The 15425-nt window shown below is 41.1% G+C and overlaps 1 protein-coding gene across 4 annotated transcripts in view; it reads right to left on the bottom strand.

Moving 5' to 3' along the window:
- IKZF1 (IKAROS family zinc finger 1) overlaps nucleotides 1-14614 on the bottom strand; it is a 64025-nt gene extending 49411 nt beyond the window's left edge. For all 4 annotated transcript variants that reach the window (XM_062567939.1, XM_062567940.1, XM_062567941.1 and 1 more), the window contains exons 1-2: nucleotides 14540-14614; nucleotides 6745-6798 (exon numbers count right to left, since the gene is read on the bottom strand). In XM_062567939.1, the coding sequence (XP_062423923.1) occupies nucleotides 6745-6784 (40 nt within the window). In that variant the 5' untranslated portion in view covers nucleotides 6785-6798; nucleotides 14540-14614. The remainder of the gene's footprint in view (nucleotides 1-6744; nucleotides 6799-14539) is intronic.
- Nucleotides 14615-15425: the final 811 nt, after the last annotated feature.

The raw sequence follows: 15425 nt of genomic DNA, 5'->3' as shown, positions 1-15425 counted from the left end.
ACTCTTTTAGTGCCAAATGCAATATATTTTGGAAAAGAAGCCTCTTGCTAAGGATTGTTCTTCCAGAAACAGCAAGGTTTCTTGGTTTAGCACTTAGCCACAGCATACGTGTCCTACCCAGTGTACCCATCCTGTCTTCCACAGTTTCTTTTAAAATGCTTTCAAACGTGAAGAACAAAAACATAGCTTGGATAGAACCACCAAAAGAACTATCTAAGAGATCAGTTTCCCCTACTATTACTAAAAGGCTGTTCTTTGAACTCACAGCAAAGAAGACAGCAGGCCCAGAGCAGGAGCTGAAACCAGTAGTATTGACATAAGACCTCTGTCTCCAAAATGGAGTTGTTACCAACAGTGACGCAATCTATCGGTCATTCTGCAGCGACCAGCACACCGCCAGCCCAGTCATTTGATACAGCATAAAGGCCTAGCAGATCAGTGGTTTTCCTAATGAGCATTCCCTCGTTGACACACAAGCATTAATTCATTGTGAAATTGGTTCTCAGAAAAGGAAAAATTAAAACCAACATAGTTTACTCAAGAGGCAGCAGTTTGGCAATGTCAGTTATGGATTTGTTTTAGAGTCAACTTACAAATAAGAAAATAGTTTCCTCCCAACCACCTGGATGGAGTGAAACATCATGCTTTCTGAGCTGCACCGGTCATGGCTAAAATGCAGACATACAGGAAATGACACGTAGGGTTAAGTCACCTTTCACATCATCCCACTCTCTTCCAGAGGCCTGGCAAACTCGGGGCGGCTCCCACCTACGGCAGCTGCCCAGGCCCCGGTCGTGGTTCCTTCCCCGGCCGAAGGGCAACGTCGCCCTGTCACGCAATGCTTTCCCCATGCCCTGAAGAGCAAGGAATAAGAGCACGCGACCAAAACCCTTTTACGCTGGGATAATCGTTGCTGCCTCCTTCTCAGCAGAACAGCATAGGGGACTCAAATTCCGACAAGCATTATAAAATATACTTGTATGTCCTCGAAAACAAAGGAACTTTTTATCTATTAGATCCTTAACTGCCTCTAATGTCTATAATCTTCTTGAAAAGATCAGCTCCAAATACTTGAAGTTGGATAAATGTGGGGCAGAGTAGTTCGTTTGCACTGTTTAAGTGCACAAATCTGGAATTAAAGGAATAAAATTTGGGGAATGCTGCCTGCATTTCTTAATGATGCATCTATCAGACTGCAGAATAACCTCCAAAAGGGAGTAGTGGGAGCAGAGTCAGCTGAATAATCTAAACCTGTGTGGCTGGAGGGCTCAAGGATAACCAAAGAACAGTCCCGCACTGGCAGAGAGGTGGACTATTCCCCAGCTCCCAGCTCCATCATTGCTGGCATATTCTTACACCAACAAAATAACACCCACAGGATGCGAGCGCAACAGTAAAGGTGGACTGCAGAAAGGAAAAAGGACTATGAATTCTACAGTAGAAGAAGGTAAAAGCAGGAGGTGAGCTCATTAAAACAGTTCTTGCCATTCACTGTTCATCTCCTTTTTTTTTTTTTTTTTTTTTCCCTAAGAGTTATTCCTGTAGTTTTCTTTGCTACCTTATGGGATTTAAGGAACTTAAAGAACTGCCAACACTTTTCTGATGCAAGTCCCAACCTGCCAAGCTGAGCTGTATCTTATGGATAGGAAGCAGGGGTGATGAGAGACAGGTTGAACTATTTCAGCCTTAAAAAAAAAAAAAATAAATAAAGACAGAAGTTTAATCTGAGGGCAAGGGGCGGTGTGATCAGAATCAGCTTTCTTGACAGTACATTTAGCTTTAGAAAACTGGTTAAAAAGTAAAAATGATCAACAGCCACCTGCAAGTTCCAAGGTTCAAGATGTGCTCCCAGTTACACAAATGCAAGTTCTTAGGCTCTGACTCAGTCTAGATTCAGGAGAACACTTACCCTAAAAAGCTGAGTGCCTTAACGGTTACAAACCAACATAAACAGATAGTATCAGAGGTATAAGATAACGAATAGCAAACAAAATCAAAACTCTATTAACTCATAGTTAATCATCCCACAATAAGTAGGATAAGTAGGATGCTTTGAAGATAATTCAAAGCAGTCTTTGGGAACAGAAACGTTTTAGTAGGTCAGTATTTTGGCAGTTTATGGTGAACTGTGTGGTTTACTAAACAGATATGAATCTTCTACTTGTTAAATTAAGAGCCATTTGCCGAGATGGCACGAATCAGAGTAGCTCCATAGACTTAGTGGGGCAGATCTGCAGAAGCTGGAGACCTGGTTGTTCTTTCTTTGAAGGACACTAAAGTTAAGAAAACTTTATTTAGTTAACTTGGCTTTAATGACTCATCTCACATCACTTGATTTCTTCATGTTGCGCATGATAGAGAAATCCCTGCATGCAAAAAGAGAGGGTAAAAATAGTGGATTTAAAATAGACATATTTGTGGAGCTCTGTGTCTTAGATTCAGAGCATGATATTCGTATTTCATGCCTTAACTGCATCTAAATTGTTATACTATGATAAGCTCACTACTGAACGGTAATCTTACAGATATGCAATCTCACTAACATACTTTTGCCAATGAATTTAGAAATGTTAAGGGGGAGACAGAGGAAAGTTTCCCATTTAATTTCTAACAGGCATGTCCAGAATAATAACTGGTTGAAGGGATGCAGCTGAAAAAAACCTAGTGGCAAATACTGGGGCAAATTGTTAAAATGTCACATAGCAGAGCAAAGTGCTATAGATTTATTGCATCCTCATTTTACATTTTTGCTCAAAAATAAGAGATGCATAATCAGTGCAATCTAACCTCTGCGGTTTTGTTTTTATAAAGAGTGATCTGACATAGCACATAAAAAAAGGTATGGCAGCTTTAGAGGGAAGGTAGAAGACTTCTGGGGTCTGTTTCTGGAGCTGCCCCTGATTCACGGTTGCCCTTGGTTAAGCCATATACACTGCTATTCTCAAGTGCAGGCCACACTACATACACTCCCCCAATTAGTACTGAAGCTCTGAAACATGGCCCCGGATTTCCAAACACTGCCATTTCTATACGAAACTTGTCATAGACAGGCCTAACCTAGCAGTATTGCCTGGCAGGATCCTCAGCTTCCCTATACTTCAGTTTCCTCACCTGTGCTCTAGTAATTTAGCACAGGAATGAGGAAAGGGAACCAAGTGCCCAGGTTTCGTGCATCCTTATTCCTACCAAAGTTTCTTCAGTTTTGAGGGCTCTTCAGTTCATGCCAGAGTGGTCTTGCTAACATTCCTACCGTTAAATACAAAGAACGGGATTTCTTACTGAGATTTCAGTCACTACCCTTTTACAAACTAATGTTGGGTGTATCTAATGCCTGAGGGTTGTTTTGAGTGGAAACACTAGAGTGGCTGAAGAAGTTATGCGAGAAATACAATATACAGATTTTCTGGCCTGAAGTCAGAACTCAATCCACGTCCCATTTTCACTCGTGCAATCTCAGACCGTGAGCGAGCGGGAAGAGCCAGACTCTCAGGTGGTATAAGGCAGCCCAGGATATACTCATTTACACCCTCCCAGAATCTAGCAAGAACATCAAATGCAAAACTCTTCTCCCTGCTTTTGCACAGAGAAGCACAGCCTGGTACGCGCTAGGGGAATCTTTTTATGTTAGATGTGCAAACATTTGTACCGTTTTTTCACCTTCCTTAACTGTTAGGCCCTAGAACTGAGAAAAAAAAAAAGGCAGGAAAAATACTGCTTGTTAAGTGAGATATTATCTGTGTTTTCTGATTCTCTTGTATGGGTGCCGGATACCGTTTGGTTAAATGTATGTCAGCTCTCTCCTCATTTCAGAACTGCAACTGCTTGCCTCATGAAATACCGCTTTCAGGAGAAAGAAGAAAAAAAAAAAAAAAGTGTGAACTCTGAGCTGGTCACACGGTATTTCGGTTCCTCCAGGAGTGAGCAAGGCCTCGCTTCCCAGAAGCGGGAATGCCTGTGGGCACCCGGGGCCGGGCTCGCTCACGGGGGCTTGACGCTCGGCTGTCCCAGCTCGCCCCTCAAGTCAGCCACAGCTGCCTAACTCGCGCGGCTGCAAAACGCTGCTTCTGAGCGGAGAAGGCTCTTTCCAGAGACCCATTTTATTTCTGGTAAGGGACAAAGAAACACCACCCCTCCTTGCCTAAGTACAAGATAAAAAAAGAAAAAATAATAATAAATAAAAAATTTGCACCTGCTGCTGAACCAAGCCAGCTATATCCATTAGCTCGGGCAGTAAGCTACCTCGGACACACGTTAGCCACAGCGCAGGAGAAACGAGGATAAAGGTTTTTCAGCTAACATGACAACTCCACAACGCCGAAACTGTACGACTGGCTCCCAAGAGGCAGCAGGGCCCTCTGGTCTTGCAAGGAAGCATCCCAGCAGCATCCGGAGTCTCGGGATGGGGGGAAAGAGGGAAAAACGCCTTTCTGGATTGGCCAGCTTTGGGAGAAAAAGCTGGGCAACACCCCTGCACCTTCAGATATTTTACCTGTAAACTCTAGCAAGAGCTTACGAAGAACCAATATCTATGGAGCCTAACCTGACCAGCTCTTATTTCCAGAAGGCTGAGTTCACATACACCTCAGAGAAGAAAGGAAAACAAATTTGCAAGCTCTTTGGCTACTTTCTTCCCAACTCCAGCTAACAATCCAATAAACTCACAAACCCCGCTCCGAGAAAGCCCGAGATTAAATTATCAGCAGCTCAGTCGCAGAACAGAACAGGAAGAGTCAGTGCAGGATTTTTTGCTGTAATCTGCCGGTGTAGGTCTACCTCTTCTGTCACAGGTCAAATTCCTCTTACTCTCTTGCCTCAGCACACGAGAGTACTATTTTCATCACTACGGTTTGCCACAAATACTGAAGTGTACAGGTAAAGTACCACAGTGATTCCAATCCTGAAAAATTGAGAGCTACAAAAAAAGTGTGTGCATGTATATAGATATATATAAAATATACATACATACATATATACAATGTATACATATACATGCACACACATTCACAATGGCAAAGGTTTTTGCAAAACTTCCCCCTCAAGGGAAGAAGCAGACCATAAAAGCAGTAAAGAGGGTGACCTCCTAATCCACTCCTTGACTCAAGACAACATTTTCCACACTACTCCTCCCAACATTAAAAACAATAATAATAAAAAAAAAGTAATAAGTAACATCCTCCTGAGAGACAGCAGGTGTGGAAGTCAGATTAATGCCATTGTGAAAAAAAACCACAATGGTTAGGTGTGGATACGCAGGGGAATAGGCGCTGCCACACAGGAAGAGGAGGTCAACGCTTTGAGCAGATCCCCAGCTTTTTGTCCCATAAAGAGTGGTGGGATTAAAACCACATTGCTTTTTCTGCTATAGGAGGACATGCTCCAAACACAGCACGTGTAGGACATGTTTTATTTCGTTTATAAATTGTTTCAGCTTGCAGCAAACAATGATGTTAAGTATACCCTGGTATAATTTTTAAAATGTTGACTGGGGAAGGGAGTGCAACATGCCTGCACAGTGCTCACTGGGAATGACTACTCTATACTAGAAGTAGCTGAAAATCTTCTAAGAGACAGCATGAAGGATTATTATATTGCTCTTTCAAACAGACAAAAAAATTGAAAATCAAAGACATAGATGACACCAAATGTTCTCAGTTCCAGTTTTTGAGGAAACTCTTCAACATTTTTATAAGGCAGAGAGGGAGAGAAAAAAAGGAGTTATGTCCACGTATTTCTGGAAAAACCCATGACCTAGCCACCCACACTACACTAGGACCTTCATGATCTCTTGCAGTTGGCCTCTAGGTCTTGAACCTACGCTGCCTGAGAGCTGTCTCTTAGAAGTGAGCCACAGCTCCAGCCCGGGTGCCGGAAGGAGGCCTCGGTGAACAGGGCTGGTGTGCTCCAGGCACAACAACAGAAGTGAAAACCGAAAGCCATTAGCCACTGCAGCTGTCAGCATTTAGGGAAAAATAGGAAAAACATTAACTTTTTCAACTGTAGGAGCACAACAGTGCAGACAGTTATTATTTTACTGAGTTGCACTATAAGTTCATTACCCATTTGGTAAGGAACCACCTTCCAGTGAAATTAGGAACAAAATTTCCCATAAAAGCATCAGTAGGTTGTAATATCTTGCAGAATCCTCTCTATACTAGGATAGGGCAAGTTTTAGAAACCTAAATTCTCTATAAACCTTCTTCCTAAATACTATCTTCTTGGACAAAAACAGTAACTGTTGTCAATCAGCATTTTTATATGTCTAAAGTAAAAAAGTTTAAAGTTTATACGTTTAAAGTAAAGCTTTCCAAAAGCTTTGGAAAAAGTCAAACAGACCAATGTGGTAACTAAGGTTTGTTTGCTTTTAATTAATATTTGTCCCCCTCTCATCTGGCAAACTTTGTTTGTTCTGTATTTATTTTATAACAATCAGAATTTTGCTGCCAAAAGAAAGTGTAAAAGTGCACCTGAGCGTGCTTCAAGGCTATACTACCATAGGTTTAATGTAAAATTACTTCTATATTCCCTTGAATTCTTTATTTACCCAGTTCCTTTTTTTAAAAAAAAATCCATGTACTGCTAGGCTTGATATTAAGTGATACCATTAATTATAGCTCAATTCCCACTCTCGTTTTAAAAAAAGACCCAAAGCAATTTTATTGACAACAACAAAAACATTACACTGGGCTAGAAAGATGAGCAGGAATTCAGGATTTTCTTTATACATGTATTCCTTAAGGACCTCACCTGAAACCTGGGACATATCTTGAGCCTCATCTGTTTCCATTTTCCTCAAGTTATCTGAGAAGAGAGGAAGAGCCTTAAGTTAATGCAAAATAACATGCACATACACACACACACACACACAAAGAAAAAACCCCACACACAGAGAAAAGGAGAAAGAAGAGGAAAGGAAAAAAAAAAAAACTTTGCTATTTAACTATAAGATTATCTGGGAAGAATAATGTATTTTTCTCTTTATTTCCTCCCTGCATACTTGCTGGAGTATCAGACTGGCACAGACCTTGATCCTTTTAAAAACAGCATTACAAAGATTTATAAAAATATCATTACAAGCACAGGAGGACCAAATTTGTTATTTATTGTTAATTTCCTACTGCATAATAACCCAAAATGCAAACTGACTGCAACAAAATTAAGCAGAAAATTAAATGGCCCTGGGTCATTGTAGGCACAGAATTCATTCTCTTGGTTGATCCATAGTTATGTTCTTTCTAATTTACTGAGCATGCATCGATGAACCTTGAGTCAGCTTGGTGACACGCGTACAATCAGCAATCAAAAAACGAAGCAATTTGCTGAAGAATGTCTCATTTACCCAGGCAGGGCTGCATATCTGAGCAGCAACCGCCACCACCGCCATTAATAATGAATACACCTCCAGCCGGAGCAGCTGGGCGAAGCGGCAGCGGCGGGCTCCGGCCCCTCGCTCGGGCGCCAGGCCCTCCTGCAGCCCGCGCCGGCTTTCTGCTGCGCGGGGAGAAGTAGAGCTCCCTAAAATAGCGAAACAAGCCCAGGAGAGAAAGGGAACCCAAGCCTTCCTGTTTTGCTGCCAGATGGCTGGCTCCACAGCCTGGTAAGTAATACTGGGAAGCTCCGGCCCCGCTCTTGCGACACAGACTGTTCCGAAGAGCAAAGCCACCAGTGACCACAAACACCAGGGAGAAGCAGGCGGGGGGCTCAGCGGGGCAGAAATAAAATTCGGCTCTGCGCTCGGAGCGGCGGCCTGGCAAGCCCGGGGTCTCTGGCGGCCGCGGCAGACGGCTGCCGGGGCGGAGGAGGGGGAAAAGCCCTGCAAACGCTTTGTTCAGCTACGAAACCCTGGGCCGCGTCGTTAGCTGGCGCGAGGGACTTCGCAGCAGGCCAGCAGACGAGCCGGCTCCTTGCCGTTCCTGAGAACGGAGCTACCTCTCCCATCAACCCTGCTTCCCGGAATGAAAGAAGATGGATTGGCTTGAGGGCTGGAGGCGGAGGAGCATGTGGCCCGGGATCCTGTAGAAAGGGTGCTAACGTTATCTTCATTTTTTTTCAGCCCAACTTGCATGATTTATTTTTCTCAAGCCTTCAGCCTGCTACCCAGCAAACTGCAGTGGAAAAGCAAACCAGCATTGGTCATATTTATGTATCTTAAAAGTTTTAGGGTCTCTTTGCTTGCTTCCGAATGTGATCACTACATCTGAGATCCAATATTCTGCTGCCCCCCGGCAAGAGCAGGCTTCTCTCATCGGGTCAATGATAGACTTGCAAGAAAAGAGTGTAGGCTGCAGAAAGATAGGCTGAGGAACAGGTTTTTACCTCCGCAGTTTGCTAAAAAGATCCATATTCTCAGAGAACATACTGCCTACTGTACATGAACCATAACATTACATTCAATAATGCTCTACATTGCTTTATTCTCGTCTTAACTTTGTCTGCAAATAAAGTTTATTTGTCTAACATTTATATATAATTCTCAGAAATGACTGCAGCCATGCAAAAAACCTCCCACCACCCAGTATTTTGCATCAGTTCTTATGGGACTCAAGAGCTTTCAGTAGGTCCACTTTTAATAAAAAAGTTAGTGGGAAATGCAGCTTTTCTTGCAGGAGGGAAAACCCAGCACTTTCCTATAATGGCAGCCTGTTCACTTACTGGAAATACAGTGTGTTTATGGCAGGTGGTATGATACAAGTGCTTAGTATAGTCCCTTATTTCTCCTGCAAGTCTGACTGAAGGCAAAGGCAGAAGAAGTCGTGGCTGTGCATCTATTACCATCTCAGAGGGTCACCTGGCTACTTCTAATCAGTTGGTCAACACACATTTTTCCACACAGTACAGTGAACCCCAGCCAATCAAATAAAGTATCCCAAGAAAATATACACAAGAAAGAGACCCCATACATGAAGGATACTTTATTCCTGCTGCATCCTGCCCTTTTGCTATTCCTAGTTCTTCAGCAAAAACAGAAGGGACAAGGGGAGGAGGAGATGGCAAAGGAGAGTGTTTCTTCTTCAGGGAATCCACAGGGTTTGACATTTCTTTTGCAAAAAAAAAAAAAAAAAAAGGTATTTAAAAGCCGAGGTTCTCTTAGTATTTCTGAATTTACCTGCCTTTGGTATAACAAGACTGGCATTCAGCATTTCTGCAACTTAAGCAGCACACTTCTGACTAGCACACTTTTGTGCCTTTTGCTGCCAGCAGATAAAATGCAGTTTGCAAACACTTCCCACTTTCTTAAATGGGGAGGTAAACTGAAGTACAGATTACTGTCATCTTTTAATGGAATTCTCCCTGGTTTTCTTTGTGCAAGGATGACTGCCTGTCCTAAAGGAGATGCTCTCAGTTCTCAAAGAGATTTCTCTATGGTTTGAATTAGGTGATTTTAGGACCTTAGGCAAAGCTGACCCACTTCCAAGGGATGAAAAATAAAAATAGAGCCAGTGAAAAGGTAAGGCATGGGGCTGGAAGATTTTCTTCCCCTCCTTGAGATTACTTAGAACAATTAAGCGTGGTTCCTAAATGCACACTAAGATCCACAAACGCTGAGAACTTAGATTGAAAAAAAAGAATAGAAAACATCCTAAAATTCTGCCATGCTGCTATATTACTCTGTGCTTTCCGGTAAATCCCAGCTAACTACACGGCAGGCCCCCAGGCCTGTGATGAAAACAGGGCGTTGTTTTTGCCTCTGCAACTGTTAAAGGGTTTTCAAAACTTTCAAACTTTGTCACTGACTTCAATGAAAGCAAGAGTGAGTCCTATGTACCCATGTCAGGATTTGCACCAAAGTATCTATTTGATATCAGTTATGTAAATTAATAGTTCTTTACAAGGATCTGTCTAAAGGTACTACTTAACTGGAAATGTTTATGACACGAGACCCTAAATAAGCTCCAGTTTTTTAAAAAAGTGCTTTGCAGTTTTTCATTGGAAGCTGTATCTAAAGGGTTAAACTCATCACTAGCATAAGAAGTGTGCATGGCCTCACTGTCTTCAATATAGTTATATCTATTTATGTTAGCAGGTAATTTAGACCTTTTTTCTTTCTTTTTTTTTTTTTTTTTTTTTTAAGTCTCAGAGCCCAAAGTTAGAATTCAAGAGCTGAGGGCTGCTGACCAAAGCAATCTTACCGTCACATGCTGAATATGTATAGCTTTCATTTGAGGCAGGAAAGGAATGAGTATGTAGGTAATACAGGCCTTTTTTCTGGTTAGGATACTAAATAACTTCAAAGTTTGGCTCCTATTGAAGTATACACAGTGTTCCTTTTAAAATATGTTAAAACTGCTTTTTCAAGGCTTTTCAGATGCAAAACTTAAACCAGTATGTTTTCTTCACAATTCACATATCAGCTTGCAGAGGAAAATACTATAATGCTTTGTAAAGAATTAAATGTTGCAATCTTGATGTCCTGAGCTAATTAATAATAAACATACACTAAACTTGAAAGGCTATGTTGATTTTTTTTTAAGTAAGGAAAAATCTAACTGACTACGTCCACACAGAAAGGTTGGATTTAAATACGCAGAGATTGTCCAGGTTGCCATCCTGAACCTTAAGAACTTGCATGTGATTCATTTCCCTACTCGCAACTCTACAATACAACTTGTGCTGTGTCTTAAGAATATATTGAAATAGCCCCCATGAATCACTGAAGCACTATTCAGTTTAAATCTGCTGTGTATTACAACCAGAAGTGAATCTGGGACCTTTTAGGATTCTGGGTGTAAAGAGGAGGAAGTCATCACAAGGTCAAGATTTTCTAACCCTTCGGAGTACAGCAAATTAATTCTTTGCAAGTCTTGGTTTATTATTTGCATTTTAAAACAGGAGATGAAATTGAAAAGTAAACCTCCTCATCAAGAAAACAAATGTTTAGCATTTATACAGTGTTTTAACACTTCAAACAAATGTTTAAGCTTGTCAATCCTTCCACAAACCTGTTCCCACTGAAAACAGTCGGAATACAGGATATTAGAAGATAGCAGGATAGGGCCATTGACACCTTCCAATGCCATGACCTAATCCAATGCCAAAGACTAACATTTTTCTTCTATTTTTCCCCCTAGCTACACAGTTAGTGACTTCTCTGGGACAACACACGTGCTTCACACAAAACACAACTCGGATCTCACTTACGGTATGGAAATGCAATCAAAAGTTTTGACTTTTGACATTTGTGGAGTTACCTTGGACTTAGACCAAACTCCTAAACTCAGAGCACACCTAAACTCAGAGCTGGCTTTCCAGCTATATATATATATATATATATACAGCTGTAGTTTTTGTGCTGCGAGGAGCATGTACACCACCTCCAGCTGCACGTTTCCTGACTGTAGGTGCAGCTCGCTAAGTAAAGCAGAAAGGTCCCTGCAGGAACACTACTGTTTTGAGCAGACCCCTCCGGGGTCACAAACACTTTTACACGAAACATTAAAGCAAAAAACCGTGAGCTTTCAAAAAGTTTGGAGGGGGCTGAGAAGGACTTTCTACAAGGGATATGGGTTCTGCAGATGCTTTTGAAAATACAAACTGAGAGTGAGATAGTGTGGCGGTAGCTTGGGTTAACTGCAATAAAGCAAACAAGCAGGCAAAACCCAGCCTGGCTTCCACAGCCACCACGGGGCGAAGGCTGATTTTGCAACTCCCCCCCTCCCCCCTTGTGCAAGCTGCCCCGTGGCAGGAAAGGGGACCGCTCGCACGGGGCATTGGAGCAGCTGGCCCTAAGTGAGCACTCGTCTGAGCGCGCGTCTCGGTTTTGCGGTCTTGGCGTATCTCATTGGCTCCTAAGCTTATGGACTAGAGCTTTAGCTGACAAATATCCAAACCAACAACCAAAAAAACAGAAAGCCCCAAACCACTGCACAACCTAAGCTGAAGCAAAGACCCTAAGATGGATCCTATATTAAGCCACCCAAGACACACGAAGAAGTTAAAAAAAAAAAGAAGCCTGAAAAAAATATGGTAAAATTGAACACCTACAACACTAACACATTACAACATTAACAACAGAGGAGCAGTGAAATGTATGCCATCTCATTCTTCTTTTCTTTTCTTTTCTTTTTTCTTTTTTTTTTTTTTTTTGTCAGAAGTTACACCTACCTGCAAAGCTATGATACAGCTGCATTTCTAATTGTATCAGGGGGTCTTGACCTACATAGTGGAACTGAGCCGCTCACATCTACTGATGGGTTGATGGGTTTGAACCAACAGCTAAGAGAGACGATGAATAAAGAAATCCCTTGTAAAAGATTTAACCTAAAAAGTACATAATCTAACTTTTTTTAAGGGACTTCTACCTTCACATATGAATATGCTTCATACAAATGAGCACAAAACAGGAAGGCTGTTAGGTATGGGTAAAAGGTAGTGTGTATTGCACAACCAGTGGAAATACTTGAAAAAAAAATGCTAGAATCCTACAAACTAGTTTTAATTAAAAGTGTTCAATATCTCAGCAAGCAACTGCTAATTAGCTTTATTATTGTAATTTAATATGCTAGACTTCACAATCTCTGTGAATGGCTCTACTTTAGAACCATTTTAATTCTATTTTTAATTTCCGCCTCATCACACTGCTCAATGTAAATAATAACTATGAAGATGAGAGGTAGTTCTCCCTGAAAACTAAAAACTGAGCATCATCATAAGCACTTCAATGTTCTTCCATATTTGTTTTTCTTTTTTAAAAAAAACAAAAAAACAAAAAAAAAACAGCCTCCAGGTCTTTTAAGATTGCTGCATTAAAAAAACAAAAAGGGATATACCTAAAAGGATCAATTTCTCTCCCGCTATTCCTCTCCCTCTCATTTTCCACTAATTCCGTATTCATCATTTTCTAAAAAGTCTGGGAGATATTTAGTTTACTCAGTCATTTCTCTGTTCCTGCCTCGTGTAAATTCTGGTTAGCTATATGAACTGACAATACAATTATGAACATACTGTCAAATTTCAATGGAGAGCTCCTGTCTACAAAATGAAGGGAGCACTGTAATTCAACACACAAGATTAAGAAAAGAACTCTGCTAACAGTGCAGATTTGAAACATTTATGTCTGGCACATGTAAAATTAACTTCCCTGTTAGTGAACAATTGTGAGAGTGTAAAAAAAGTTGTCTCAAAGATCCTACACAATTCTCAGTTCTTTGGGAATTCTTTGTAAAAGCACTGACAAATGATGAAAAGTGGATCTTGCATGCACATATGTACTTTCCTTATGTACCTTTACTAACATCCTCCTTATTCGAGCTGTACTTATGTAACTATTCTCAGTTAAGGGAGATAATTAAAAAATCCCTTTTTATTAACTTTGCGTGAAAACTACTGGACTTGATATTGTTGCAAATAGGAAACGGGTTCTTTCTTCAAGTTTCTGAATTGCAACCAGATTCATTAAAAATTGCTTGCACAACATGAGAAAAATATGAAGGCAATTTTCCTAATTAGGGCCACTTTTTATTAACTCATTAAACTCTGTCACCTTTCTTCACTAAAAATCAAGCAGGAAAGAGAAAGAAAATCACCATGACAAAGAAAATGCACGCATTTCCATCATATAAATAAACTGACTAAAGAGGTGAGGTGTGTAAATTAAGGCACTCCATCTAAGAACGGAGCACATTTTGCAAGCGACCAAATTCAGCTCTTGGTTATTCTTTCAGAGCTCTCGCTCAGGAGGAGGCAAGCATCAGAGGCAGAACTGTACTTTTTGTATCCAGATATATATGATTTAAAAGCACAGAATGTCTCTAGCACAGTATACCTAACTATGCCATAGAAAGAGCACAAATGGATCTGTTTATGCCTAGAATTTTTATTTCCAAGTATCCCAACAACATATCAGTAGTTTATTTGATGTATCCAGATTATAGTAGTTTTCAATAACTGTTTCACAATCACAGAATTGCTTCCTAATTTCTCTTCTAATTGTTCAAGCTGTTACAGATTATTAAAGGACATTATGAACCTGAATAAACATATTAAGGATCCGTGTGTGTAGAGGGTACTGCTTGATAAATAAAGCCAAAAATAACTCCTAGAATTACTATAATTGAAATGAATTATCAAGTTTCTCCAGACCACTTGCTTCAGTTAACTCTCTCTGCTTTTGCCAATATTTTGTACCCAATCTACTACTGGCAATTCCAGCTTTATATTGCAGTTGCTCCACTGTTCTCAGCGAGTTGACACAGGTGGAAAAACGCAGCATACGCAGCAGGGAAACAGACCTATCATACTGAGCAAGTTTCTCTTTTACTGAAGTCTAGAACAACTGGGATTAGAAGAAATTCAACACTTCCATATAAAATGTACTTCAAAATAAGCTAAAGAAGTAGACACCTTTCATTGCTTAAGAAATTAGGACAGCTTCAGTGTCATCGCCCTTCAAAAACTGTCGTCAAAATGGCCTTTCGAGGCATTTACACTAGAAGCACGAGCATGCCAGGCAGGTCCCAGTCCTGCACTTCCCTATCCGCACGAATTCCCAACGGTGCAAATAATGTTAAGAATAGGCACGTATCTTTTCAGGACGAGGACCTACCTTTGCAGCCACTGCACGGTGTGGGCAGTGACCTGCTCAGTACGGAAAATCTCCTCTCGTTCACGAACTAGGAGCATTAAGGAAGGTGTGTCTTGAAGGAAAAGGGTGGGCTGACGTTGCTGGGTTTTTCATAAGGTTGCATCACAACGTAAACCCTGGTGGTAAAACAATTCCGCTTAAATTTAGGGAGCAAACAAAAACGCTTGTTGAGTCCAAGCTGGTGTTACGCTTACGAATGGATTACAGGCTTAGGGACAGCAAACCGCAGTTGACCTTGGAAGCAGGGAATTTCCCGGCTGAAGTCAGTTTTGCTGGATAGCCGCTAGGGAGACAAACTTGGGATGAGTGGAAGGTACTTAAAAGTTGCCTCCTGTTTAAAAAAATTGCCATAAAACTGACTGCCTATCCTGCCTCAGATGAAATTCACTCTCATCTCTAAATGCTGTTCCTCTCCAACAGGAAAGCAATCTTTGGATTAAAGAAAAAAATATAGATGAGGAACAAACCTTTTGTCTTTTAACTCCTGCACTGAGTTGCAGGCATTTAAAAAACCGCTCCCCAAAGAATCACACTCCTATAAAAATTGACAAAATTTGCCTTCCACTTATCGATTGACACAAATTCCCGGTGTTCTAAGTATTTCTAGCAGATGCACTGAACCCTGTGGTGTCTGTTCAGTAGTGCAGCCTCCTCCACTACCTTTTTTTTTTGAGGGGGGGGTGGAGGGGGAGAAGGGTTCTGAGAAGAAAAATTGTTCCTAAACCTTTCTTCTGTATGATTTTATACTTCCTAGAAAAGTGGGGTTTGTCACTTGCTTGAAAGGGGAATTCCATAGGAGTCCATCATCACCATGTCAGCAGTGTATCTCTCTCTACACATATAAAGA

Source organism: Rhea pennata, chromosome 2, assembly GCF_028389875.1.
Source record: "Rhea pennata isolate bPtePen1 chromosome 2, bPtePen1.pri, whole genome shotgun sequence".
In the NCBI taxonomy this organism is placed as follows: domain Eukaryota; kingdom Metazoa; phylum Chordata; class Aves; order Rheiformes; family Rheidae; genus Rhea; species Rhea pennata.
Note: the sequence above shows the minus strand (reverse complement) of the source record. Positions and strands in the feature narration are given on the sequence as shown.